General features: G+C 36.5%; 1 protein-coding gene across 11 annotated transcripts in view; it reads right to left on the bottom strand.

Annotated features, from left to right (window-relative positions):
• Window positions 1–20,940, bottom strand: part of Bach2 (BTB domain and CNC homolog 2) — a 337,701-nt gene that overhangs the window by 78,248 nt on the left and 238,513 nt on the right. For all 11 annotated transcript variants that reach the window (XM_046431287.2, XM_058575631.1, XM_058575647.1 and 8 more), the window contains one exon: window positions 911–1,165. In XM_046431287.2, coding sequence (XP_046287243.1) covers window positions 911–1,153 — 243 coding nt within the window. In that variant the 5' untranslated portion in view covers window positions 1,154–1,165. The remainder of the gene's footprint in view (window positions 1–910; window positions 1,166–20,940) is intronic.

Genomic DNA, 20,940 nt, shown 5'->3' with positions numbered 1-20,940 from the left:
AGGGTCCAACAAGAGGGCTGTATTTGCAAAGAGTATGAATGTGAGTTGTACCGCTGGGAGTTGTGCAGTAGACACAACAGCTGATGGTGATCCTACAGTTGCACACTGTGCTGGTGGTGTGCAGGGAATGATTCTGGCCTGAACACAAAGCCTAAGGACAGTATTACCCTTTGTCCCATTAAAATTGAAGGGAAGTCAGGCTGATTAAAGGAGAGGAATGGTATACCCAATTCAGAGGGTGACTAGTGGGATAGTTTGTCATTGTGAAGCCCATCCTTTGAGTTTCCAGAGCTCAAACCATCCAACTGAAACTGAATGCCATCTCTGGACAGAGCAGATCCAGTTATTGGTGTCTCCAAAGTACCAACAAGACTGGACTCATTGACTTAATCAGAAAACCTGAGTAGGGTATTTTCAAAAAATGGTGAGAGAATCAAGTTTATGCTTCTTAGAATCTCACTATGCTAATGGTGAGAATTACTGGTTGCTTTTATTTTTTTCCCCAAGCAAGGAAGGCCCTGTGAATGCTTTCATTCTTTTATTCTCAAGGGCAACTCAACAATCCTTAAACCATTTGAAAGAGAGAAATCATAGCACTGATTCAGATCCCACATCTAGGACTGCATCAAACTTAGGTGGAACTAGTCAAAATCTGAAGTTTAAGTGAACTAGAAACTACAAGTGACTGAGCCCCAGGTGAGGTTCAGTTTCTTTAAAGAAACATGCTGTGTTCATACTCAGGCTTCTGAGATTTCAAGTGCATCAAACAGAAACTGGCTTTGCCACAAACCTAATATGTGGGTGACTTGGACATCCGCGTGGCACAGGTTATACCTTCTAGATCCTACCAAGCCAATTACAGTCAATCCACCTCCTTTATCAACCATACAAACAAACCAAATTACTATACCTCTTCAGGCAGGCTGACCACCAAGTCATGTTTTGTCTGTCCAACCAGAGCCTGCCAGAAGTATTCACTGCATGCGGCCAGCACAGCCCGGTGGGCTCGGAACTCCTTCCTCTCCACTATCAGAGTCACGTCACAGAGAATATCCTTTTTCCGCTGGTCATTGAGGCCCAGGAGGATGTTGGTGCAGTGGACTGTGGACTCATACACATACATGGGGGAGTCAGGCTTCTCATCCACAGACATGCCGTTCACACCCTGAAAGAAAGAAAGGCTGAGTCACCACCACTATCAGAGAGTCACAGAGAGAAGGGAGAACGAACATCATGGTTTCTGGGTCCAACCCATGGGCCTGGCAGAAAGAAGCAGTACTGCAGATCAGCACGTTCAAACTTGGTTGGCATAATTAGGTCAGGGAGCACATCCGGAAAGTCAAGGTCGATGGCTGACTTTTAACCTTTCCACTCACTGCATACTTTTACCCCACGGTGGCAAAGCCAGATCTAAGGAACACTTAACATGATTAAAACACACATGTACTTTAAAAGTCGTAGTTTTGATTTTATTAGAAAGCTGAAATAGCACTTTTTCACATATAAATAGTTTCCATTCCGGTACTGATTGAAATTTGTGTAAAGATGAAGTATCTGAAATGCTGTTTTGATGAAGTACACGTAAGTTCTCTAAGTTGAAATTTGGTTAAGGTGCCAAGTAGGATAAATGTCTAATCAAAATACATGATTTTACAAGTGTTCTAAACTGCGTACGCCCCGAAGAATAGACATAGCAGCTATTATATCTGCCTTCTGTATTTCAAGACAATGCACAGCCAACGTAATGCAGGTGGTGATTGGCTCTTGGGTGGAACTGTGCTGTTGTTATGTCAGCAGACTTGACGTACACCCTCTTTAAGGAAACACAATGGATCATAATAGGAGTCATGAAAAAGATGTATTCAAAGTAAAAATTACTTTTACAAAAGTCTTCTTTGTTTTAAAAAGAATCCTTTGAGGTAACTTAAAATACAGTATCCATAATTAATTTATATAATGTGGTTTTTCAGTAATATTTACTACTACTATAAATCCAGGCATGGCTTCATTCTCATTCAAAAAAAAAAAAAACCACTTTAACAATAAATAAACAGCTTTAACAATAAGCTTCACACATTTATGGTATGAAACTTGACGTATTGTGCAACTGTGAAACCATCCTTACAACCAAGATAGTGAAGATAAATTAATCACTGCCAGAAGTCTCTTTAAGCCCCTTTATAGTTCCTCCCTTGTACTTCACAATGCCCTATCTCTGGCAATCATTGATCAGCTTTCTGGCCATATATATTAGCTTGAACTTTCTAGAGTTATACATAAATGGAATCATGAAGTATGTATTCTTTTATGTCTGGCTCCTCTTAGCATAATTATTTTGACACTCACCCATATTGTTGAATATATCAAAAGTTTGTTCCTTTATTCTGAGTCATGCTCTATTCCATGGATAGAGTACACATTTTTACCCATTAATATACTGATGGATATTTGGGTTGTTTCCAGTTTGGGGCTATTAAAATAAAGCTGTTGTAAACATTAGTATAAAAGACTTTGTATGAACATATGCTTTCTCTTGAGCAGGATGTCCAAGTCACCCACACATGAGTACAGTGAATAGATTGTATGCTGTACATAACTTTAACTCTCTAAGAATCTGCCACTGATTTCTAAAGTGGTTGTACCATTTTACATTTCCCTACCAGTGTATGAGAGTTATAGTTTTTTTTTTTTTTTTACATTCTTGCCAACATTCGTCTCGGCCAGTCTTTTAATTTTGGCCATTCTTATAGGTACACTATGATATTTCTTTTGTGGTTTTAATTTGTTTTCTCTAATGACACAAGATACTGACCACCTTTCATGTGCTTATTTTCCATCTGTGTATCTTTGGTAAAATGTCTATTCAGAGTCCTTGCCTAATTTTAATTGAGATGTTTGTTTACTTATTATGGAGTTTTAAGGATATATTCTAAATAAAACTCCTTTATGCGATTTGTAAATATTTTCCCCCAATCTTCTGTAGCTTGTCTTTTCATTCTCTTAATAGTAGAAAGTTTTCAAACAGTAGAAAGTTTTCATTTGATAAGGCTCAGTTTATCAATTATTTTCTGTTTATGGATTGTACTTTTAGTGTCATATCTAAAAAAAATCTTTGCCTAAACCAAGGTCACAAAGATCTTCTCCTATGGTTTTTGCTAAAAATTTAGCTTTTTTCTTTCTTTTTTTTTTAAGTTCTTACATTTAAGTACTTGACAATTTTGAGTTAATTTTTTATATGATACAAAGTATGAATTGAGCCTCTTTTTTTCTTTTGCCTATGAATATCCAATTGTTCCAACACCATTGTTAAAACCACTCTTTACTGAATTGCCTTTGCACCTTTATCAGTTGGCTATATATGTGTAGATCTATATGTGCCCGCCTATCTTCATGCCTCTATCAACAGTGTCTTGATTTGTTGTTTTTCAAAGTGATTTTGATTCTTTGCATTTTCATATGCATTTTAGAATTAGCTTGTCAATTTCTACAAAATAATATTTTTACTAGAACTATACTTAATCTACTGATCAGTTTGGGAAGAGCTGTCTTTTAAGCAATATTGAATCTTCTGACCCAAGAACACAGCATTTCTCTTTCTTTTTAAAATATTTTTTTAGTTGTCAATGGACCTTTATTTAATTTATTTATATGAGATGGCTGAGAATCGAACTGAATGCCTCATACCTGCTAGGCAAGCGCTCTATTACTAAGCCACCACCCCAGTCCCCCATTTCTCTTTCTTTAGTTTATCTTTAATCTTTCTTAAAGAAGATTTGTAGTAGTGTATTGGTATTGCATATCTTCTGTCAGATTTATACTTACATATTAATATTTCTGATGCCATTATAAATGGTATTGCTTTTGAATTTCAACTGCTGATTTTTCTCTGCTAATATACAAATACGAATGATTTGTGCCTGTGTGTGTGTGTGTGTGTGTGTGTGTGTGTGGTGTGATTTTGGAGCTCAAACCCAGAGCCTAGGGTATACTAGGCAAGTGCTCTACGACTAAGCTACATCTTCAATTCCTATAAATGAATTTTGTGTATAAATTTTGTATGCCTAATTTGCTTAGTTGTTCTTATATAGTTGTTCTTATAGCTTTTAAAAATTTTTTGAAGATTCCATAGAATTTTCTTCATTGATTTTTATTCTTATTGTTGTACTTTTACTTTATTTATTTTTTTTACTTCTCTAAAATAACCCCAGTTGTACCTAGGATTTATTTGTTACAAATGTAGAGGTAAGGTAGGTATGAGAATGTCTTCAGCAACAGAAGCCACCCATCTGGATTAGAAGGATGCCAACCTGGAGAGTCGTCACTTGGAAGTGGACAGCTGAACTGGTCACAGTCACAGGTGTGGGCTTCCTTATTTAAAGTGACAGGCCATCCAGATGTCTAGACACTCTACAGGAAGAAAGCTGAGTGCTCCTGTGTTGTTATATTCTTTATTCCACTTACTTTGAATTTAATTTGCTCTTTTCTTTTTTTAAACCAGTTTCACAATGTGTAGGTTGCATTCATTGATCTTACATTTTTTTTTTCCTAAGACAGGTTTTAATGCTGTAAAATTCAATCAGTACTGCTTTAGCAGTATCTCACAAATTTTGAAATACTGAATTTTTATTTTTACTCAGTTCAAAATGCTTGTAAATTTCAATTTTGATTTTTTTCTTGATGTGTTATTTATAAACTTTATTTAGCTTCTAAAATATTAGGGTGAATTTCTAGATATGTTTTTAAAATTCTCTTATTTGATTCCATTGTGGTCAGACACAAACTTTGTAGAACTTTAATCCTTTTTGATTCATGGAGAATTGTTTTATATGCCAGAACATGGGTTCCATATGCACTGGAAAAGAATGTGTATTATGAAGTTTGCTGGTGTGTTCTGTACATGTCAATGAGGTTAAAAGTCAGATGATGAGTATTGCTCAAGTTTTCTATCTCTTGTTTGACTTTCTGTCTATCGGTTTAATCAAATCTTGAGGAGAGACACTGAAATCTCTGACAATAACTGGGGTTGTCATTCAGTTGTTGAAATTTTACTATCTTTGATTTATGCAGCTTGAAACTCTGTTATTAGATGCATAGACATTTAGGATTTTAATTTCTCTTGGAAGTATTCATTCCTCTACCACTAATTCCTTTAATTCCTGGAAATATTCTTTTTTCTGAAATTTGTTTTGTCTAATATTAATACTGCCATTCCAGATTTGTTCGATTAGCATAAGCACAATATACCTTCTTCTATTATTATCCTTTTAACCTTTTTGTCTCTTTATATTTAAAGTGTTTCTTGTAGGCAGCATATAATTGGGTCTTGCTTTTCCTACAATCTAATCTGACAATCTCTGACTTTAATTATGGTGCTTAGACCATTTACATTTAATGTTATTATTGATTTGGTTGAATTTAAATCTGCCATTTTTCTCTTTGTTTTCTATTTGTCCCAAATGTTTTTTGTTCCCTTTCCTCTCACTCTCTGATTTCTTTTGGATTAACTGAATATTTTTTTATGATTCAATTTTGTCTCTTACTGGTATGTTTTATTATTTTACTGGTTGTTTAGAATTTATAATATGCTTCTTTATCACAATCCACCTTCAAGTATACTGTATAATTTAATGCAGATTAATAGAAACTTAAAATGCTTACAAGGGAGAAATAAAAGTGTTCTTCCCTTTCTGCCCTTGTATTATTCAGGTATTTTACTTGTACAAATGTTAAAAAGTCTATACTGTATTGTTTTTACTTTTCTTTAAATAGTCAATTATGTTTTAAAGAAATTTAGATAATAAAAATAATATGTATACACATACTTACATACACACACATACACGCACACACGTGTGTGTGTGTGTGTATTTTTTCCTTCTTCCTGAAGGACCTCGTTTAACATTGCCTGCAATGCAGGGGTGCTAGTAATGAATTCTTTTAGCTTTTGTTTCTCTGGAAAAGCTAGTTGATTTAACTTTTGGAACATATCTTCATGGGGTATAGATTTTAGATTGACAGGATTTTTTCCTTTTCTTTCAGTACTATAAAAGATGTCATTCCACTGTCTTTTCACTTGCATTGTTTCCACTGAAAAATCTATCACCTTTACCTTTGTTTCTCTGTATGTAAGGTCTCTCCCAACCCCACCTTGTTGTTTTCAAGGTTTTCTCTTTATCAATTTTTTAAATGAATAAATTGATGATTATGTGCCTTAGTGTAGTCTCTTTCATGTTTCTCCAGCATTGTTGATCTGTAGCTGTGTAGTTTTCATGATAGTGGGAAAACTTAAGACACCAATTCTTGAAATATTTTTTTTTGTTTTCTTCCCTATTCTTCTTAAGGCAGTTCAGTTATTTGTTTATTAGACCACCTGAAGTTGTTCCACACCTCACAATACTGTGTTCGTTTAAAAATTTTTTTGACACCCTTTTTTTTTTAACTCTTATGTACTTATGTTTCTCTTTGGATAGTTTTCTCTTGCTAGACTTTCAAGTTCACTAATCTTTTTTTCTGTAATGTCTAATCTGTCACTAATCCCTTCCAGTATAATTTTTATCTCAGACACTGTGGTCATCATCTCAAAAGTCTTTTTTTAGACTTTTAAAATATCTTCCATGTTTTTGCATAAGATATTTAATTGTTTAACCTCTTAACTTTTGGAATAAAGTTATAGTAACCATTTCAATGTCTTTTTAAATTCTAAAACTGTATCAGTTCTGGCTCAGTATTTTCTTTTTAAATATTTTTATTAGTTGTTGATAGACCTTCATTTTATTTACTTATTTATATGTGGTGCTGAGAATTGAATCCAGTGCCTCACATATGTTAGGCAAACACTCTATCACTGAGCCACAACCCTAACCCCCTGGCTCGGTTTTGATTATTATTTCTCTTCAATGTGAATCATATTTTCTTATTTCTTTGAATGACCGGACATTTTTGATTGCATTCAAGACATTATAAATTTTACAATTTTTGGATTTAATTTTGTTGGATGCTGAATATGTTTGTGTTAACTATAAATACTCTTGAGTTGAGGTACTTGGAAACAGTGTGAACCTTTTGGATTTTTGCCTTTGAGATTTGTTAGATGGGAAAAGCAGCATTTAGTCGAGAGCTCTCCATTTCCCCACTACTGATCCAAGACACTTCTGAATAATTTACCCAAAGTCTGCTGAAATATGGGTTTTCTAGTCTGGCTGGTAGGTATAGGGATTATTTCTAGTCCTCCATGAGCTCTGTGTTACCTCTGATTGTTTTGGGTAGTTCCCTTCTCAATCTTCAGAAGTTTCCTCACATGCATGTAGTGATCAGTATTCAGCAAAATAGTGATGAGGTACTCTCTGAAAATCTCTGGAAGAGTCATTTCTCCAGACTCTTAGCTATGTCTCTTCAACTTAGGAGTCATCCAGCAATTCCTTGGTTCCTCCTTTCTGTTCCATGGCCCGAAAACTCTTGTAACAGTATGTTGCGTTGTTTGTTTTCTTTTAGGGATTACTGTACTGTCCTTTGTTACTTTGTGTCCAATGTCTTGAAAGTATTATTTCATTTGCTTTCATTGTTATTTCAGCAGAGAGTAGCTGGGATTACAGGTGTGCACCACTATTCTTGGCCTAAAGTCCTAGATTTACTCTTTATAGTACAATTACTCCAAATACTTTAAAACCAATAACTTATCTCATTGCTAACCTTATAGTGTAAACTTTCCTCTTCTATACACGGGTGCTTTAAAATACTTAATTATGAAAATATTTATGAAGAAACATTATTAGTCCTTTGGTATTCCAATAAAAGGTAAAGTATCTGTCAGTTTCTTTATCTATAATCATTTTAAAAATGTAATAAGAATAACATTCTAAATGACAATTCACTTGTAATGACCCTAGGCCACTGAGTAAGATCAAGGTCACTTAGCTTCTGTTTGTGACTAGAAAATTGCTACTAAATTCTTCATGATTTAGTAAGAAGACAAATATTTTCTATTGTATATTCTTATTAGTTTTTCATTTCCTTAGAATGTTTTACGTATTTTCTTTTTTTTTATTGGTTGTTCAAAACATTACAAAGCTCATGACATATCATCTTCCATACATTTGATTCAAGTGGGTTATGAACTCCCATATTTTACCCCAAATACAAGTTGCAGAATCACATCGGTTACACATCCACATTTTTACATAATACCATATTAATGACTGTTGTATTCTGCTACCTTTCCTATCCCCTACTATCCCCCCTCCCCTTCCCTCTCATCTTCCCTCTCTACCCCATCTGCTGTTGTTTAATTCTCTTCCTTGTTTTTTTTTCCCCTTTCCCCTCACAAACTCTTATATGTAATTTTGTGTAACAATGAGGGTCTCCTTCCATTTCCATAGTTTCCCTTCTCTCTCCCTTTCTCTCCCCCCACTCATCTCTGTTTAATGTTAATCTTTTCCTCATGCTCTTCTTCCCTGTTCTGATCTTAGTTGCTCTCTTTATATCAAAGAAGACATTTGGCATTTGTTTTTTAAGGATTGGCTAGCTTCACTTAGCATAATCTGCTCTAATGCCATCCATTTCCCTGCAAAATCCATGATTTTGTCATTTTTTAGTGCTGCGTAATACTCCATTGTGTATAAATGCCACAGTTTTTTTAATCCATTCATCTATTGAAGGGCATCTAGGTTGATTCCAAAGTCTAGCTATTGTGAATTGTGCTGCTATGATCATTGATGTGGCAGTATCCCTATAGTATGCTCTTTTAAGGTCCTCAGGGAATAGACCGAGAAGGGCGATAGCTGGGTCAAATGGTGGTTCCATTCCCAGCTTTCCTAGGAATCTCCATACTGCTTTCCATATTGGCCGCACCAGTTTGCAGTTCCACCAGCAATGTACAAGTGTACCCTTTTCCCCACATCCTCGCCAGCACTTATTGTTGCTTGACTTCATAATGGCTGCCAATCTTACTGGAGTGAGATGGTATCTTAGGGTGGTTTTGATTTGCATTTCTCTGACTGCTAGAGATGGTGAGCATTTTTTCATGTACTTGTTGATTGATTGTATGTCCTCCTCTGAGAAGTGTCTGTTCAGGTCCTTGGCCCATTTGTTGATAGGGTTGTTTGTTATCTTATTGTTTAATTTTTTGAGTTTTACATATTTTCTTATCTCTCACATAGGGTCTCAATTATGATTTATTTTCTCCATTCTTAATTCTTAGATTATTCTTCTTTTGCCTATCATTTTCAGTTTTTTCAAGTAGTCTGTAAAATTTATTTGGTTTAAAAATCATAATAGGTTAGATGTAGCAGGTAACACTCAAAATTGGGCTGGAATAATTAATATTCTAGGGCATAGATGATGTGCTCATTCTTCAGAAGTAGATTAATGAGGGACATCTCATTTTCCCAATTCATTTATGGGTAATACACATTAATGCATGTACTCCAAGACTGGAGTTTGCTATGAAGAATACAAAGCCATAAATTCTTGGGTAAAACACAAAATGAAAGAAAATAAAAAGAGAAATGAAAGTGAAATACAGTAGAAATAAGAGTGAACCAGGTATCTTGGGCTTTTGCTCTACTTGTGGCATTGGCCAGCCTTGTGGATTTGGACAAATTGCTTAACTTCGTCTGAGCCTGCTTCCATGTTTGTGAAATGAGAAGTATGAACCCAGAAAACTAGCAAAGTTTTCGCAGATCTACAACTCTATGAGTCTGAGTCTATGAAAGAAATAAACCTAAGTGATAATAGGGAGTGATATACTGTCATTTTAATTGATAGAAACTGGCTTTCTTTGATCTTATAAAGACCATTTATGTGCTCAGTGTTATTGTTGTGGATGTTTCATGGTTTAACAAAACCCTCCCTGAAAAGCTGGTTAACAGGGGATGGGGTGGACAATATGCAGAGAAACCAGAGCTTTCTGGGAGAGAAGTAGGACTCTGACTCCTGCTCTGCATAGATTCCAGGTTTGGAAGATCTGTTTGAATGAATAATTCTATCTCCACAAAGGGAAACAAGTCACTTGAAGTAACGTTACCTTTAGGAAATAGGAATCCAAGTCTAGGAGGACATTTTGACACAATATGTGGAGTTAAGGCTATTGGTTCCTTCAGTCCTTAGTTCAGAAACCATAGCTGTTCTGGAAACCATAGCTGAGTAAGGAAATATGAACTAAAAGAGTATGCCACTAGGGAACACATTTCACTGAGTTCCACTGAGGCCTAAGCAGAAAATAGTAGCAGAGGTCACAGGTGTGTACCCATCAAGCAGGAGCAGTCATTAATAGTATGAAGCAAGACAGTGGGCTAACTAGCAGATTCCAAGTCACAAGCAAGACCGTGCTCTTTCTGTGTTCTCAGACAACTCGGGGTCTTGAAGAGAGACTCTATGTTCTGCTAAAAGGGTAGATTTAAGAAGATAAAGGAGAAGTGGCCATATAAACACTTCCAGTTGGTGAAGTAAGCTCTATTAGTCGCACAAACATGGACATTTGCTCTTTAGGCTAGACCTTCCAGAGAATTTTGGAAGAATTTGAACAGTTTTAGTTTTGTTCATCAAATTGTATAATCTGAAATCTATTATTGTCATGAAGTTGTTGCCTGGCTTTGAGAATTTTTTTGATTTAATTATTATGGATAATTCTTTCTGCCATGCCAGCACCACTCTCTTCCTCTTGGCCTTTACATTTCTTTTCTTTTTTTTTAAATATTTATTTATTTATTTATTTTACATGAGCTCTCTTATTATTATTATTATTATTGCATTACAATTCTTAATACACCTTTAACCACAATTTATCATATCTCTGTATACAAGATATGTTGACACCAAATTCACACCTTCATACATATATTTTGTATAACGATGAAGGTCTCCTTCCACCATCCATGTAATTCCCCTTCTCCCTCCATTTCCCTCCTACCCCTCTTCCCTATCTAGAGGTAATCTTCTTCCCATGCTCTTCCTCCCTAGCCCATTTTGAGTCACCCCAGTTATATCAGAGAAGACATTCAGCATTCGTTTTTTTGGGGATTGGCTAACTTCACTTAGCATAATCTGCTCTAATGTCATCCATTTCCCTGCAAATGCCATGATCTTATTATTTTTTAGTGCTGAGTAATATTCCATTGTGTATAAATTGGCCTTTACATTTCTACTGTGTCTTTATCACACCTCTTTCTACTGGATCCACTTCCAGCATCATGGGACACACTTATTCCTTAGCCCTTCCCATTCTCCAATCATCACAGTGCTTTTCTATGAACTCCCTCCAATCCATCTGTTTTTGACTGAACAATGCCAAAGTGAATTCTCCTTCTCCTATCACTGCATTATGTTCCATTAAGTTTTCTTTGTTTACTTGTTTTACTAACATTAATTAAACATTTTTCTTCTTAATACAGCAAATCCTGAAATCTTCAGCAGGACTCATAGGATCTAAGAATGAAATACTTTACAGTATAGTGAGTAACTGAGCCCAGAATAGCACGTAGGAGTCTGACAGCCAGTCTTTAAGCATTAGACAATGTGTTGAAGTATGTAGACATTAGCTGAAATCAGATCATAAGAAAGCTTTCCAAAGGTTCTGATTTGGGTTTTGGCTGGATCTCATTCTTCTTTTTGTAGGCCAAAAAATCCCAGCTGCACATGTACATTCCATATATACCCAGATCATTTCATCATATGGTTCAGCAGTAAAAGTTAATTACTATTATTTTGTCATAGTATGTTCATCCCCTCAAGAAGCTACACAGACCACCATTCATATCAATCAAAAATATAGTAATACAAGTTCTCATTAACTTATTCACTCTTCATTCATTATTGGCTCACATCCAGAAATTAAAATGTCTGTTAGTTTTGAAGGTAAAAGTATAAATCAAAAAGTAAAAACAAAAACAAAAACAACCCCCCCCCCCAAAAAAAAAAAAACCCACAGTGGGAAAGCTGCAATTCACACACACACAAAAAAAATAGAATGTTAAATTTTACAGACAACCTGTCATGTCTAGAATGTTTCAGATGAAGAGAAATGAATATGCCTTGCAGGTAATAAAAAATACCAAATTATAAACCACTTCACTTGAAGTTCCAACCATATTTCTCCCAGAAACAGTGCATTAAGTAAATACTTTTGTGAATCAAACTCTAAATTATTTAGTAATTGCTGAGTAAATTTCTGCTTTTATCAAGCATTCTTTTTTCTAAAAGTTATTTACTATAAATCTATAATGGTTAGTTTTTGTAAAAGAAAAGTTATCAAGTCTACAGAAATTTTAGAGTGCATAGTGCTATTAAAATTACTTAGTTATTACTTTTGGATTGGAAACACTTTCCAACCACATCAAGACTCAAACTTCTTACTTAAAGTGGAAAGCAATTCGATTTCAGTATTTCCTAATGGAAAACTGCAGTGCTTGTCACTTAATGTCGCTAATGCCTTAGATAGCTCAAGTAAGGGCCTGACACGGAGTAGCTAAAACATTTTGTGTTCTTTATTTACTCAAATACTCCATCTGCCTGCGTACTAGTTAGTGCCAAGGGAACTGAAATTTAAGGCTGTCGTTAGGAGGAAGCACTTGCAATCCTATCATCAAATTCTTAATAGCTCTGAATGGTTCTCGTACTTCAGTATAAACTTCCATTTTCTTTGACCTTTCAGGAGGAAGTTCAATTTACTGACACAGTTTATGATGATGCTTTTTTTACTGCAAAGTTGAAAAATATACCAAAAAAATTTAAAAGTGGGGGGAGACAAATACAAGCTCTAATTTTTTTTGCTAACTTCCTAGTTAATGTGATTTTTCTCCTATTATTTTACACATTCCAAAAATTTAAATAACTCTTTAAATTTCAAAATATCCAGTAAGAAAGTAGTGGCAACTAGTAACTTTTTTTCTAGACTTAAATATAAACTTAGTGGAGATGCAGGATCTGATACAGTAGCTAATCCAGAAAAAATATTAGAATGTTGGTAACAAACTATATATATTGATCTAAAAGTCATAAAGAATTAAAGATAATTATATCTTTATATCTTAAAGATAATTACAATATATAATTATATATCACATAGCCACTAGCTTGAAAAGAATTTGAAAGCTTGCAATACTGTGTGTGACGATGTAAAGTTACAGGAGTTCTTATCTATTGATGGTTGATTCAACTTCTTTGGAAAAGAGTTTGGCATTATCTAGTAAATTGAAGATGGGCATAACTTTTTTTTGCTCATTTAAAAAATTTTAATTTGTTATATATGACAGCAGGATGCATTACAATTAATATTACACATATGGAACATAATTTTTCATATCTCTGGTTGAACACAAAGTAGATTCACCTACTTAGGGTAATGATGTCCACTCATTCCACCATTTTTCCTACTCCCATACCCTCTCCTTTCCCCTCCCTCCCCTTTGCCCTATCTAGAGTTCACCTAATCATCCCATGTGCCCCGCCCCCCACTTAAGCACATTATGATCAACATCCTTAAATCAGAGAAAACATTTGGCATTTGGTTTTTTGGGATTGACTTACTTTACTTAGCATTATATTCTCCAACTCTATCCATTTACCTGAAAAATGCCATAATTTTATTCTCTTTTAATGCTGAATAATATTCCATTGTGTATACATACCACATTTTCTTTATTCATTCACCTACTGAAGGGCATATCTAGGTTGGTTCCACAGTTTAGCTATTGTAAATTGTGCTGCTATAAACACTGATGTGGCTGTGTCCCTGTGGTATGCTGTTTTTAAGTCCTTTGGTATAAACTGAGGAGTGGGATAGCTGGGTCAAATGGTGGTTCCATTCCCAGTTTTCCAAGGATTCTCTATACTGCTTAGCATATTGGATGCACCAATTTGTAGTCCCACCAGCAATGGATGCATGTACCTTTTCCCCACATCCTCACCAACACTTATTGTTGTTTGTATTCTTAATAGCTGCCATTCTGACTGGAGTGAGATGAAATCTTACAGTTGTTTTGATTTGCATTTCTCTAATTTCTAGAGATGTTGAACATTTTTTCATATATTTGTTGATTGATTGTATATCTTCTTTTGAAAAGTGTCAGTTCAGTTCTTTGGCCTATTTATTGATTGGGTTTTGTTTTTTTGGTGTTAAAATTTTTAAGTTCTTTATATATCCTAGAGATTAGTGCTCTATCTGATGTGCATGTGGTAAAAGTTTGTTCCAAAATTGTAGGCTCTCTATTCTCCTCACTGATTCTTTCTTTTGCTGAGAAAAGGCTTTTTAGTTTGAATCCATCCCATTTATTGATTCTTGATTCTAATTCTTGCACTATAGGAGTATTAAGGAAGCTGGGGCCTAATCCGATATGATAGAAATTTGGGCCTACATTTTCTTCTAATAGGCGCAGTGTCTCTGGTTTAATTCTTAAGTCCTTGATCCACTTTGAGTTGAGTTTTGTACATGGTGAGAGGTAGGGGTTTAACTTCATTTTGTTGCATATGGATTTCCAGTTCTCCTAACACCATTTGATAAAGAGGCTATCTTTTCTCCAATGTACTTTTTTGGCACCTTTGTCTAATATAAGATAACTGTAATTATGTGGGTTAGTCTCTGTGTCCTCTATTCTGTACCATTGGTGTTTCAATCTATTTTGGTGCCAATAGTATGCTGTTTTTGTTACTATTTCTCTGTAGTATAGATTAAGGTCTGGTATAGTGATGCTACCTGAGAAGATGTGCGTAACTTTTGACCCAGTAATCATACTCTTTGGTTATACTGTATAGATACTCCTGCATATCTTTAACAGGAACCCTCTATAAGAGTATTCATAACAGCATTATTCAGAATAACTCCTCACTGAACCAACATAATGTTTATCAATAGCAGATTGCATAAATATATAGAGATATATATACCATTCATTTATTCATATCATGGAATAATACAAAGTAAATCAGAGCCACATGCATTACTAGTCATGGATTAGTCTCACGAACACCATGTTGAATATTAAGCTTCAGAAGTAAAGCACAAAGTAATAACACATAATCTGAGTCTAGTTCAAAAATGGGTAAACCTTAAAATCTCTAGGGATATATACTGTTATGGGCTGAATGTTTGTGTGCCCTCTCCCTCCACAAAATTCAGATGTTGAAACCTAACCCCTGAGGTGGTGGTCTTTGGAGGTGGGGTTTTGGGGAAGTAATTAGGTCAGGAGGGTGAAGTCCTCAAGAATTGAATTTGTGCCTTTACAAGAAACCCCTTCTCACTCTCCTTCTACTATGCGTGGACACAGTAAAAAGATGGCCTCTGTAAACCAGGAAGAAAGTCCTCACAAGAGACTGACCCTGTGGTACCCTGGTCTCAGATTTACAACCCCAGCACTATGAGAAATTAGACTTGTTGTTAGAGTCACCCACTATGGTACCCTGTTACAGAAGCCTGAACTAAGACACAGACAAAGGTGGTAAAATTGAAGAAAATGTTCAGAATAGAGGTTTTCTTTGGGGCAAGAGAGTGGTCATTGGAAAGGGTACTAGAGTGTCTCAGGGTGTTGCCACAATGTTCAATTTCTTGATGTTGGTGCTAAGTTAATTTGATACTAAATTGTACATTTGTTTCATGTACTTTTACGTATCTACATTATATTTTGTTAAAAAAAACCCTCAAAACCCCAAAGCAGCTCCCCCAAAGTTAAAGATTGGAAGAAAGGGCTAACAATTCATGTCTTTATGGAGAACCTGTGCAGGTTCTTTCACCAGATTAGATAGGTCGTAGGTGGGCTTTGGGTTTCAAATGAAATACACACAAGAATCCTTAAAGGTAAGCAAACCTAACCACTTCAATGGGCTGAATATAAGGATAAAGCCTTTTGGGAGATGCTGAGAAATACGAGCTCAGGCTTTTGCTAGAGAGTGAACTATTTTCAGAGATTCCCATGTTTTCTTCTTTCTTGTGAAAAACCAAACTATTTCATGTCTCTGTTTCCTTCTCTAACACGAGGGAAGAGGTGACCTCTAAGATGTTTCCAGTTCTATTTTCTATGGTTCTATGAAAGTACAGAAACTTTAGGAAAGGCTTGAAACATGCTTCTCTAACTGTAGTTCCCAAGAAAACTTTTTAGGAAGTGATAATGCTCAAAAGAACACAGCTGGTGGGAGGAAAAAATGTCATCACATAACTTTTGAGGGAGACAAAGACGACCGATCCAATGAAAAGTGTGAAATTTCCCCCTTATAAATGAAGTCATCCCCAAAGAAAGACAAACCAAAAGCCACTTTTTGCATATTAATGAAACATGGTGTCCACTGGTAGTGAACAATAGGTTGATATTTTGTTCTCATTCCTGGACAGCGCTAGGGTGCATAGGACATGGCCTGTCTTGGAAACCATCTTAGGCATATAGTGCTAGAGTCAGCAGGGTGTTGGTCCTCTGAATCTTCATCCTGTCATATCAGGCCAGACTGTTTAGGGGGGCAGGGAGAAGGCTCTAGCTTGGATTTAACAATAACATAGTACATAAATTCTCACCTCAAAAAGGAAAGAATTCCATGCTTTGAAATCTCTGTGTGAAAGGGACTCCATGCCTGGCTGTCCAAGATGCATGATTACTGTTAATGGTGATTGGGTGGTGGTGGGGATGTAGGCAGAGCAGGAAGGAAGTGGAATTGGGAATGGGAAGATTAGGAGCAGCAGTTTTGTGATCACCTACCCTGTTTTTTTCCCTGTATTTTGATGTTTGCTTTTGGTTCTTTTATGGTAATCCCCCAACTCAGGGTGCAGCTGACACGCCACTTATTCTCCTGGGGTAGGTCGTTTTCTACCCTTGACAAGCTTTCTTTTCTATGTTGTCACTTCCAGTTTGTGTCTGCTGTTACTTCTTTGTATCTGTGTTCTCCATTTATATTCATTTCTCATACATCAATCTCTGCTTCACATTAGCATTTGCCTCTTGCCTATTAGGAGTTAGAGGACACAGAAAAGTCATTTCTTTTCTGCTTCTTTCTTTATCAGGTCATCTGTGTGAAATATTCTCTCCCAGCATCTCCTTCCCTCCCCTTCTAGCCAGAGAAATATTACCCTAGAGCTTCATGCTGCTAATGTGAGAAGAAGTTGTGAACAGTGATTAGAAGGCTAAATGAGGTGGTAGAGCCTATTTACTTCATTAAGGTTCCTTCAGGGAAAAGCAGGGATGGGAAACTGAGAGATAAGGGTTAATGCTAAAAGAATAAAAGATCCATTTGACTCAGAGCAGTCTCAGTCTGCCTGGATTCTATCAGACACCCTTCTCCATGGGGAAATCATTACAGAGAAATGACATGCAAAGTGCGCCATAAAGCATCTGAGTCAAACCAGAGGGAGGATGACTCAACGGATCGTTTTACATTTTAATAGAAGGCGCTGCAGATTTGTACCTAGTGCACAGTTCAACACAGGGCTGGCGACTCCTCCCCAAAACTTCTTCATCGGTAGGAGGGGAGTTCCCAGAACCTGTCTTATTCTGTCTTAGAAGAGAACCAAGTCAAAACTCACAACAGAGAATCAGAGACTAAGAAAAGACAACAGATAGTCAAACACAGAAAAAAGGGGAGATGGCAAGTCTAATTCCAACTTTAGCATTACTGTTAAACAACCTGAAAGACTGAACTCAGTAATTAGTGGACTTCCAGTCTGATAAACCTGGGGGGTGGGGAGCAGGAGGGGAGGGAGAAGACAAGGAGGGAGGAATGGAAGAGAGAGGAGAGAGCAAAGAAAAAAACACCTAAGTGTTAAAATCAAATCATTTTGTTTTCTTCAAATTAGTCTCAAAAGATTTTATTATGACAATTACTGTCAGAAGATTACCCATCAGGTCAGTGACATTGCTGGGCTGGAGTTTCCATGTGAATTCAAGAAAGAGTATCAGTACTGTCTTTGTTCCTAGCCTGTTCTCTGAGCTAGCTATTGCTTGCAGGTACTAACATGTGTAACTTGCCAAAGGTAGATTCAACTGACCAGGAATTATGATGCTACAGATTTGATTATCAAGTCTAACTCCTTCTTGATGTGTGTGGGGTCACACACAGACACACTTTTGACAGAAAGGTCTGCCTTTTCATAAAGAATGTCTGTAGTTATTCATCCTTGGGATCTCTACTGCTGCCTGCCCTGACTCCTGAGAGGACACGCCACTTAAAGGTGGGAAATAGAAGTGAGTTACTGAGGCTTGGAAGAAATATAGCCTTCACAGGAAAGATTCTTAATAAAAGGAAACTTGCTTCCTTTACACATTGGGGTCGGTCTTGTGGATGACATGGTTCTGTTCTGAAATATCATCTTCTCTGTAGGGATACAAGGTGGAATGGATAAAGTTGAGATTGCAAGATGGTTCACTTGGTAACTAAGAAAACAAAAACTCAGCACCAAAGGAGGCAAGCATCTAATGGGGACAGACATGTTGTCTGGTACCAGGCTCATTCAGGAAATATTTCAAGAAAGGTGTGTGAATTTCCACTGAAGTCTGGGCACCCCAACTCCTTTTTTCCCCCCATTTAAGAACAATTACTATCACAAGGTTAAGATTATTGGTTGGCAGTATGTTAAACCCCACATTAGGTAATAAAGAATTTGGACCATCTGTCAGCATACAGAAGGTCAAATAGAGCTAGAAAATTAACATACAGGTGAAAGGCTCTCCTGAGAGCATGTGGAAAAGACAGGAGGTCAATGAAGAGGAATAGGAGAAACCAGGATGAGCTTGGAGCCTTCCAGGTCCCTGTCCTGTCCTTGGCAGCTTCTTAGAGTGATGCATATTACCACCAAAAGGCAGTGATACAAATGCTTCACAGCACTAAGCATGCTGTTTAAAATCCAAATTGTCTCACACGCACACTCTACCACATTTTCATGTGGTTTACCTCACCAAGTAGGCTTCAGACAAAGAAAAACATATATTCAAGAAGATATTTTCTAACTCATTAATTACAAAGTCAAATTGCATGCCAAAAGGGTAGAAAGTCCCCCCCTCCCCAAATGATCAGGAATGGGTGACTCTTTGGCTAGATGATCCCAAAGAAGCATGGAAAGTAGTGGACGGGAAGACGCTGCTTGGTATTTTCTTGATGCTACAAAGGACCCACTTCTCATTTTTCCTTCCATCCTTAGATAATGGCTTCCATTTGAATCCTACCCTTTTACTTCCTAGCTATAGAACTCTGGACACATTAATTATATTCCATAATACTTGGTCTTCCCATATTCAAAATGGTTCTACAGATTAAATGAGATGAAACAATAAAGTATTTAGGAGTCCTTTGTTTACAGTAAATACTCCACAAATAAAACCTGTTAGTATGAAAAGGAAAAAATTGCATTTTATGTAAATTTGTAATTCTGAACACATTGAGCATTTTTTATATTGAGGTAAACATGGATGGCATGAAGAAGGATACTGGTTGCAAGATTCTCCTGCTTAAATCTAGAGAAAGGCCAATTTGCATCCAAGGCCTGTGAGAGAATGATGGGATAAAGTGTGGGTTCTTGTGCTTTCTGGCAACTCTGGGCATGACATCCTTGCAGCCTTTCTTCTACAAAGTCCTACAATGACCATGAAGGTCAAAGAAGGCAATGGATCTGAGAGCTCTCTGAGAAGTGTAAATAACTCTTTGTGCATCAAGAATTAGCCTTACCACCATTTGGTTAATTCTACACATAATTATATCAAGAAGATCTGTTCTTATGAGCACATAACCCTGATATATTTCTCTCTCATGCCAAAAGAAGGCTCCTGGAAGATGGGGAACTTGTATTGATTCTAAAAAAACATTACTTAAGGTTCCATCCTTTCCTATTTGTTAGAAGTGTGTGTTTTGAATATTCTCCAGTCCTCTTACAAGCATTCCCTATTTTCTCTCTCTGCTACCTCCTGCATATACATTTGCACAAATCAGATCCCTCATCTATCATGTGAGGCAGTATACATAGTGAGTGGTGATGAGCCAGGCTCCAAGGCCAGATTGCTTGCACCTAAATGATCATGATGCCACCTCAGACAAACCATGCAAGCTCTCTACAGATTCCTCATCTGAGCCTAGTTGTCATAGGGAGTAAGTGACTTAACACACAAGCATGCAAAATTTCTGGAACAATTCCTGGTGTGTAGTAAGCACTCACTAAATCCTGCATATATCCACAGCTTCTAGAGGCAGCACACTAAGTGCAGGCTCTGGAGACAAATGCCTGGCTTTGGTTTCTGACTCTCCCACTTGCTGGTGGCAGAATCTTGGGCAAGAGATTCAGCTTTTCTTTGCCTCAGTTTCCCAATCTGTACAAAGAGGATATGATAAAGGGTACCTATTACATATGGTGGTGAGGATTAAACCATTCCACATTTGTTTGTTTGTTAATTCACTATTTCACTTATTTAACTTATATTTAAATAGCCCCCAGAAGATGATTGGCTCACAGAATTCTCAACTGTATCCTGGAGATGATGATTTCAGCGTGACTAAGCTCAGTGAACACTGCCTGGGGCTCATCCCTGAGATCAGACATGGCTGTGGAGGGTCAGGAATCCAGAATAGATGGTGGGAGGAAGGTTTCTAATCTTCATTCCAAGGTTAGACAAGCAACTCTTCCTCATATGCTATGGGAATGTGTTTTAATTCTACTCACAGTGGTCTGATGACAAATTCTTCTAAAAATTTAAAATTTGAAACTGTAAGACATCGGAATCAATGCAACCAATGTAAAAATAAATCACTCATGATCTTTCTGGGAATGTGGAGTTGCATTTGAATAGCAACCCCTAAGAACTGTCCTCTGTGGATGGTTTTCTAATCAACTCAGAAAAGAACTGATTAAAAAACCAGCATATGTGCTGTTAAGTTCCCTATTCCAATGCCTTCAGAGCTCTTCAGAAAGGTAAAAGATGTTCACCTGTTTAAAAAAATTGCGTGTTTCTAAGGAAGACACTTAAAACCAAAAAGAAGTATCACCTT

This window comes from Marmota monax, unplaced genomic scaffold, assembly GCF_021218885.2.
Source record: "Marmota monax isolate L192 unplaced genomic scaffold, Marmota_monax_Labrador192_F-V1.1 WCK01_AAM20220418_F8-fsc00013, whole genome shotgun sequence".
Lineage (NCBI taxonomy): Eukaryota > Metazoa > Chordata > Mammalia > Rodentia > Sciuridae > Marmota > Marmota monax.
This window is presented reverse-complemented; position numbering and strand designations above follow the sequence as displayed.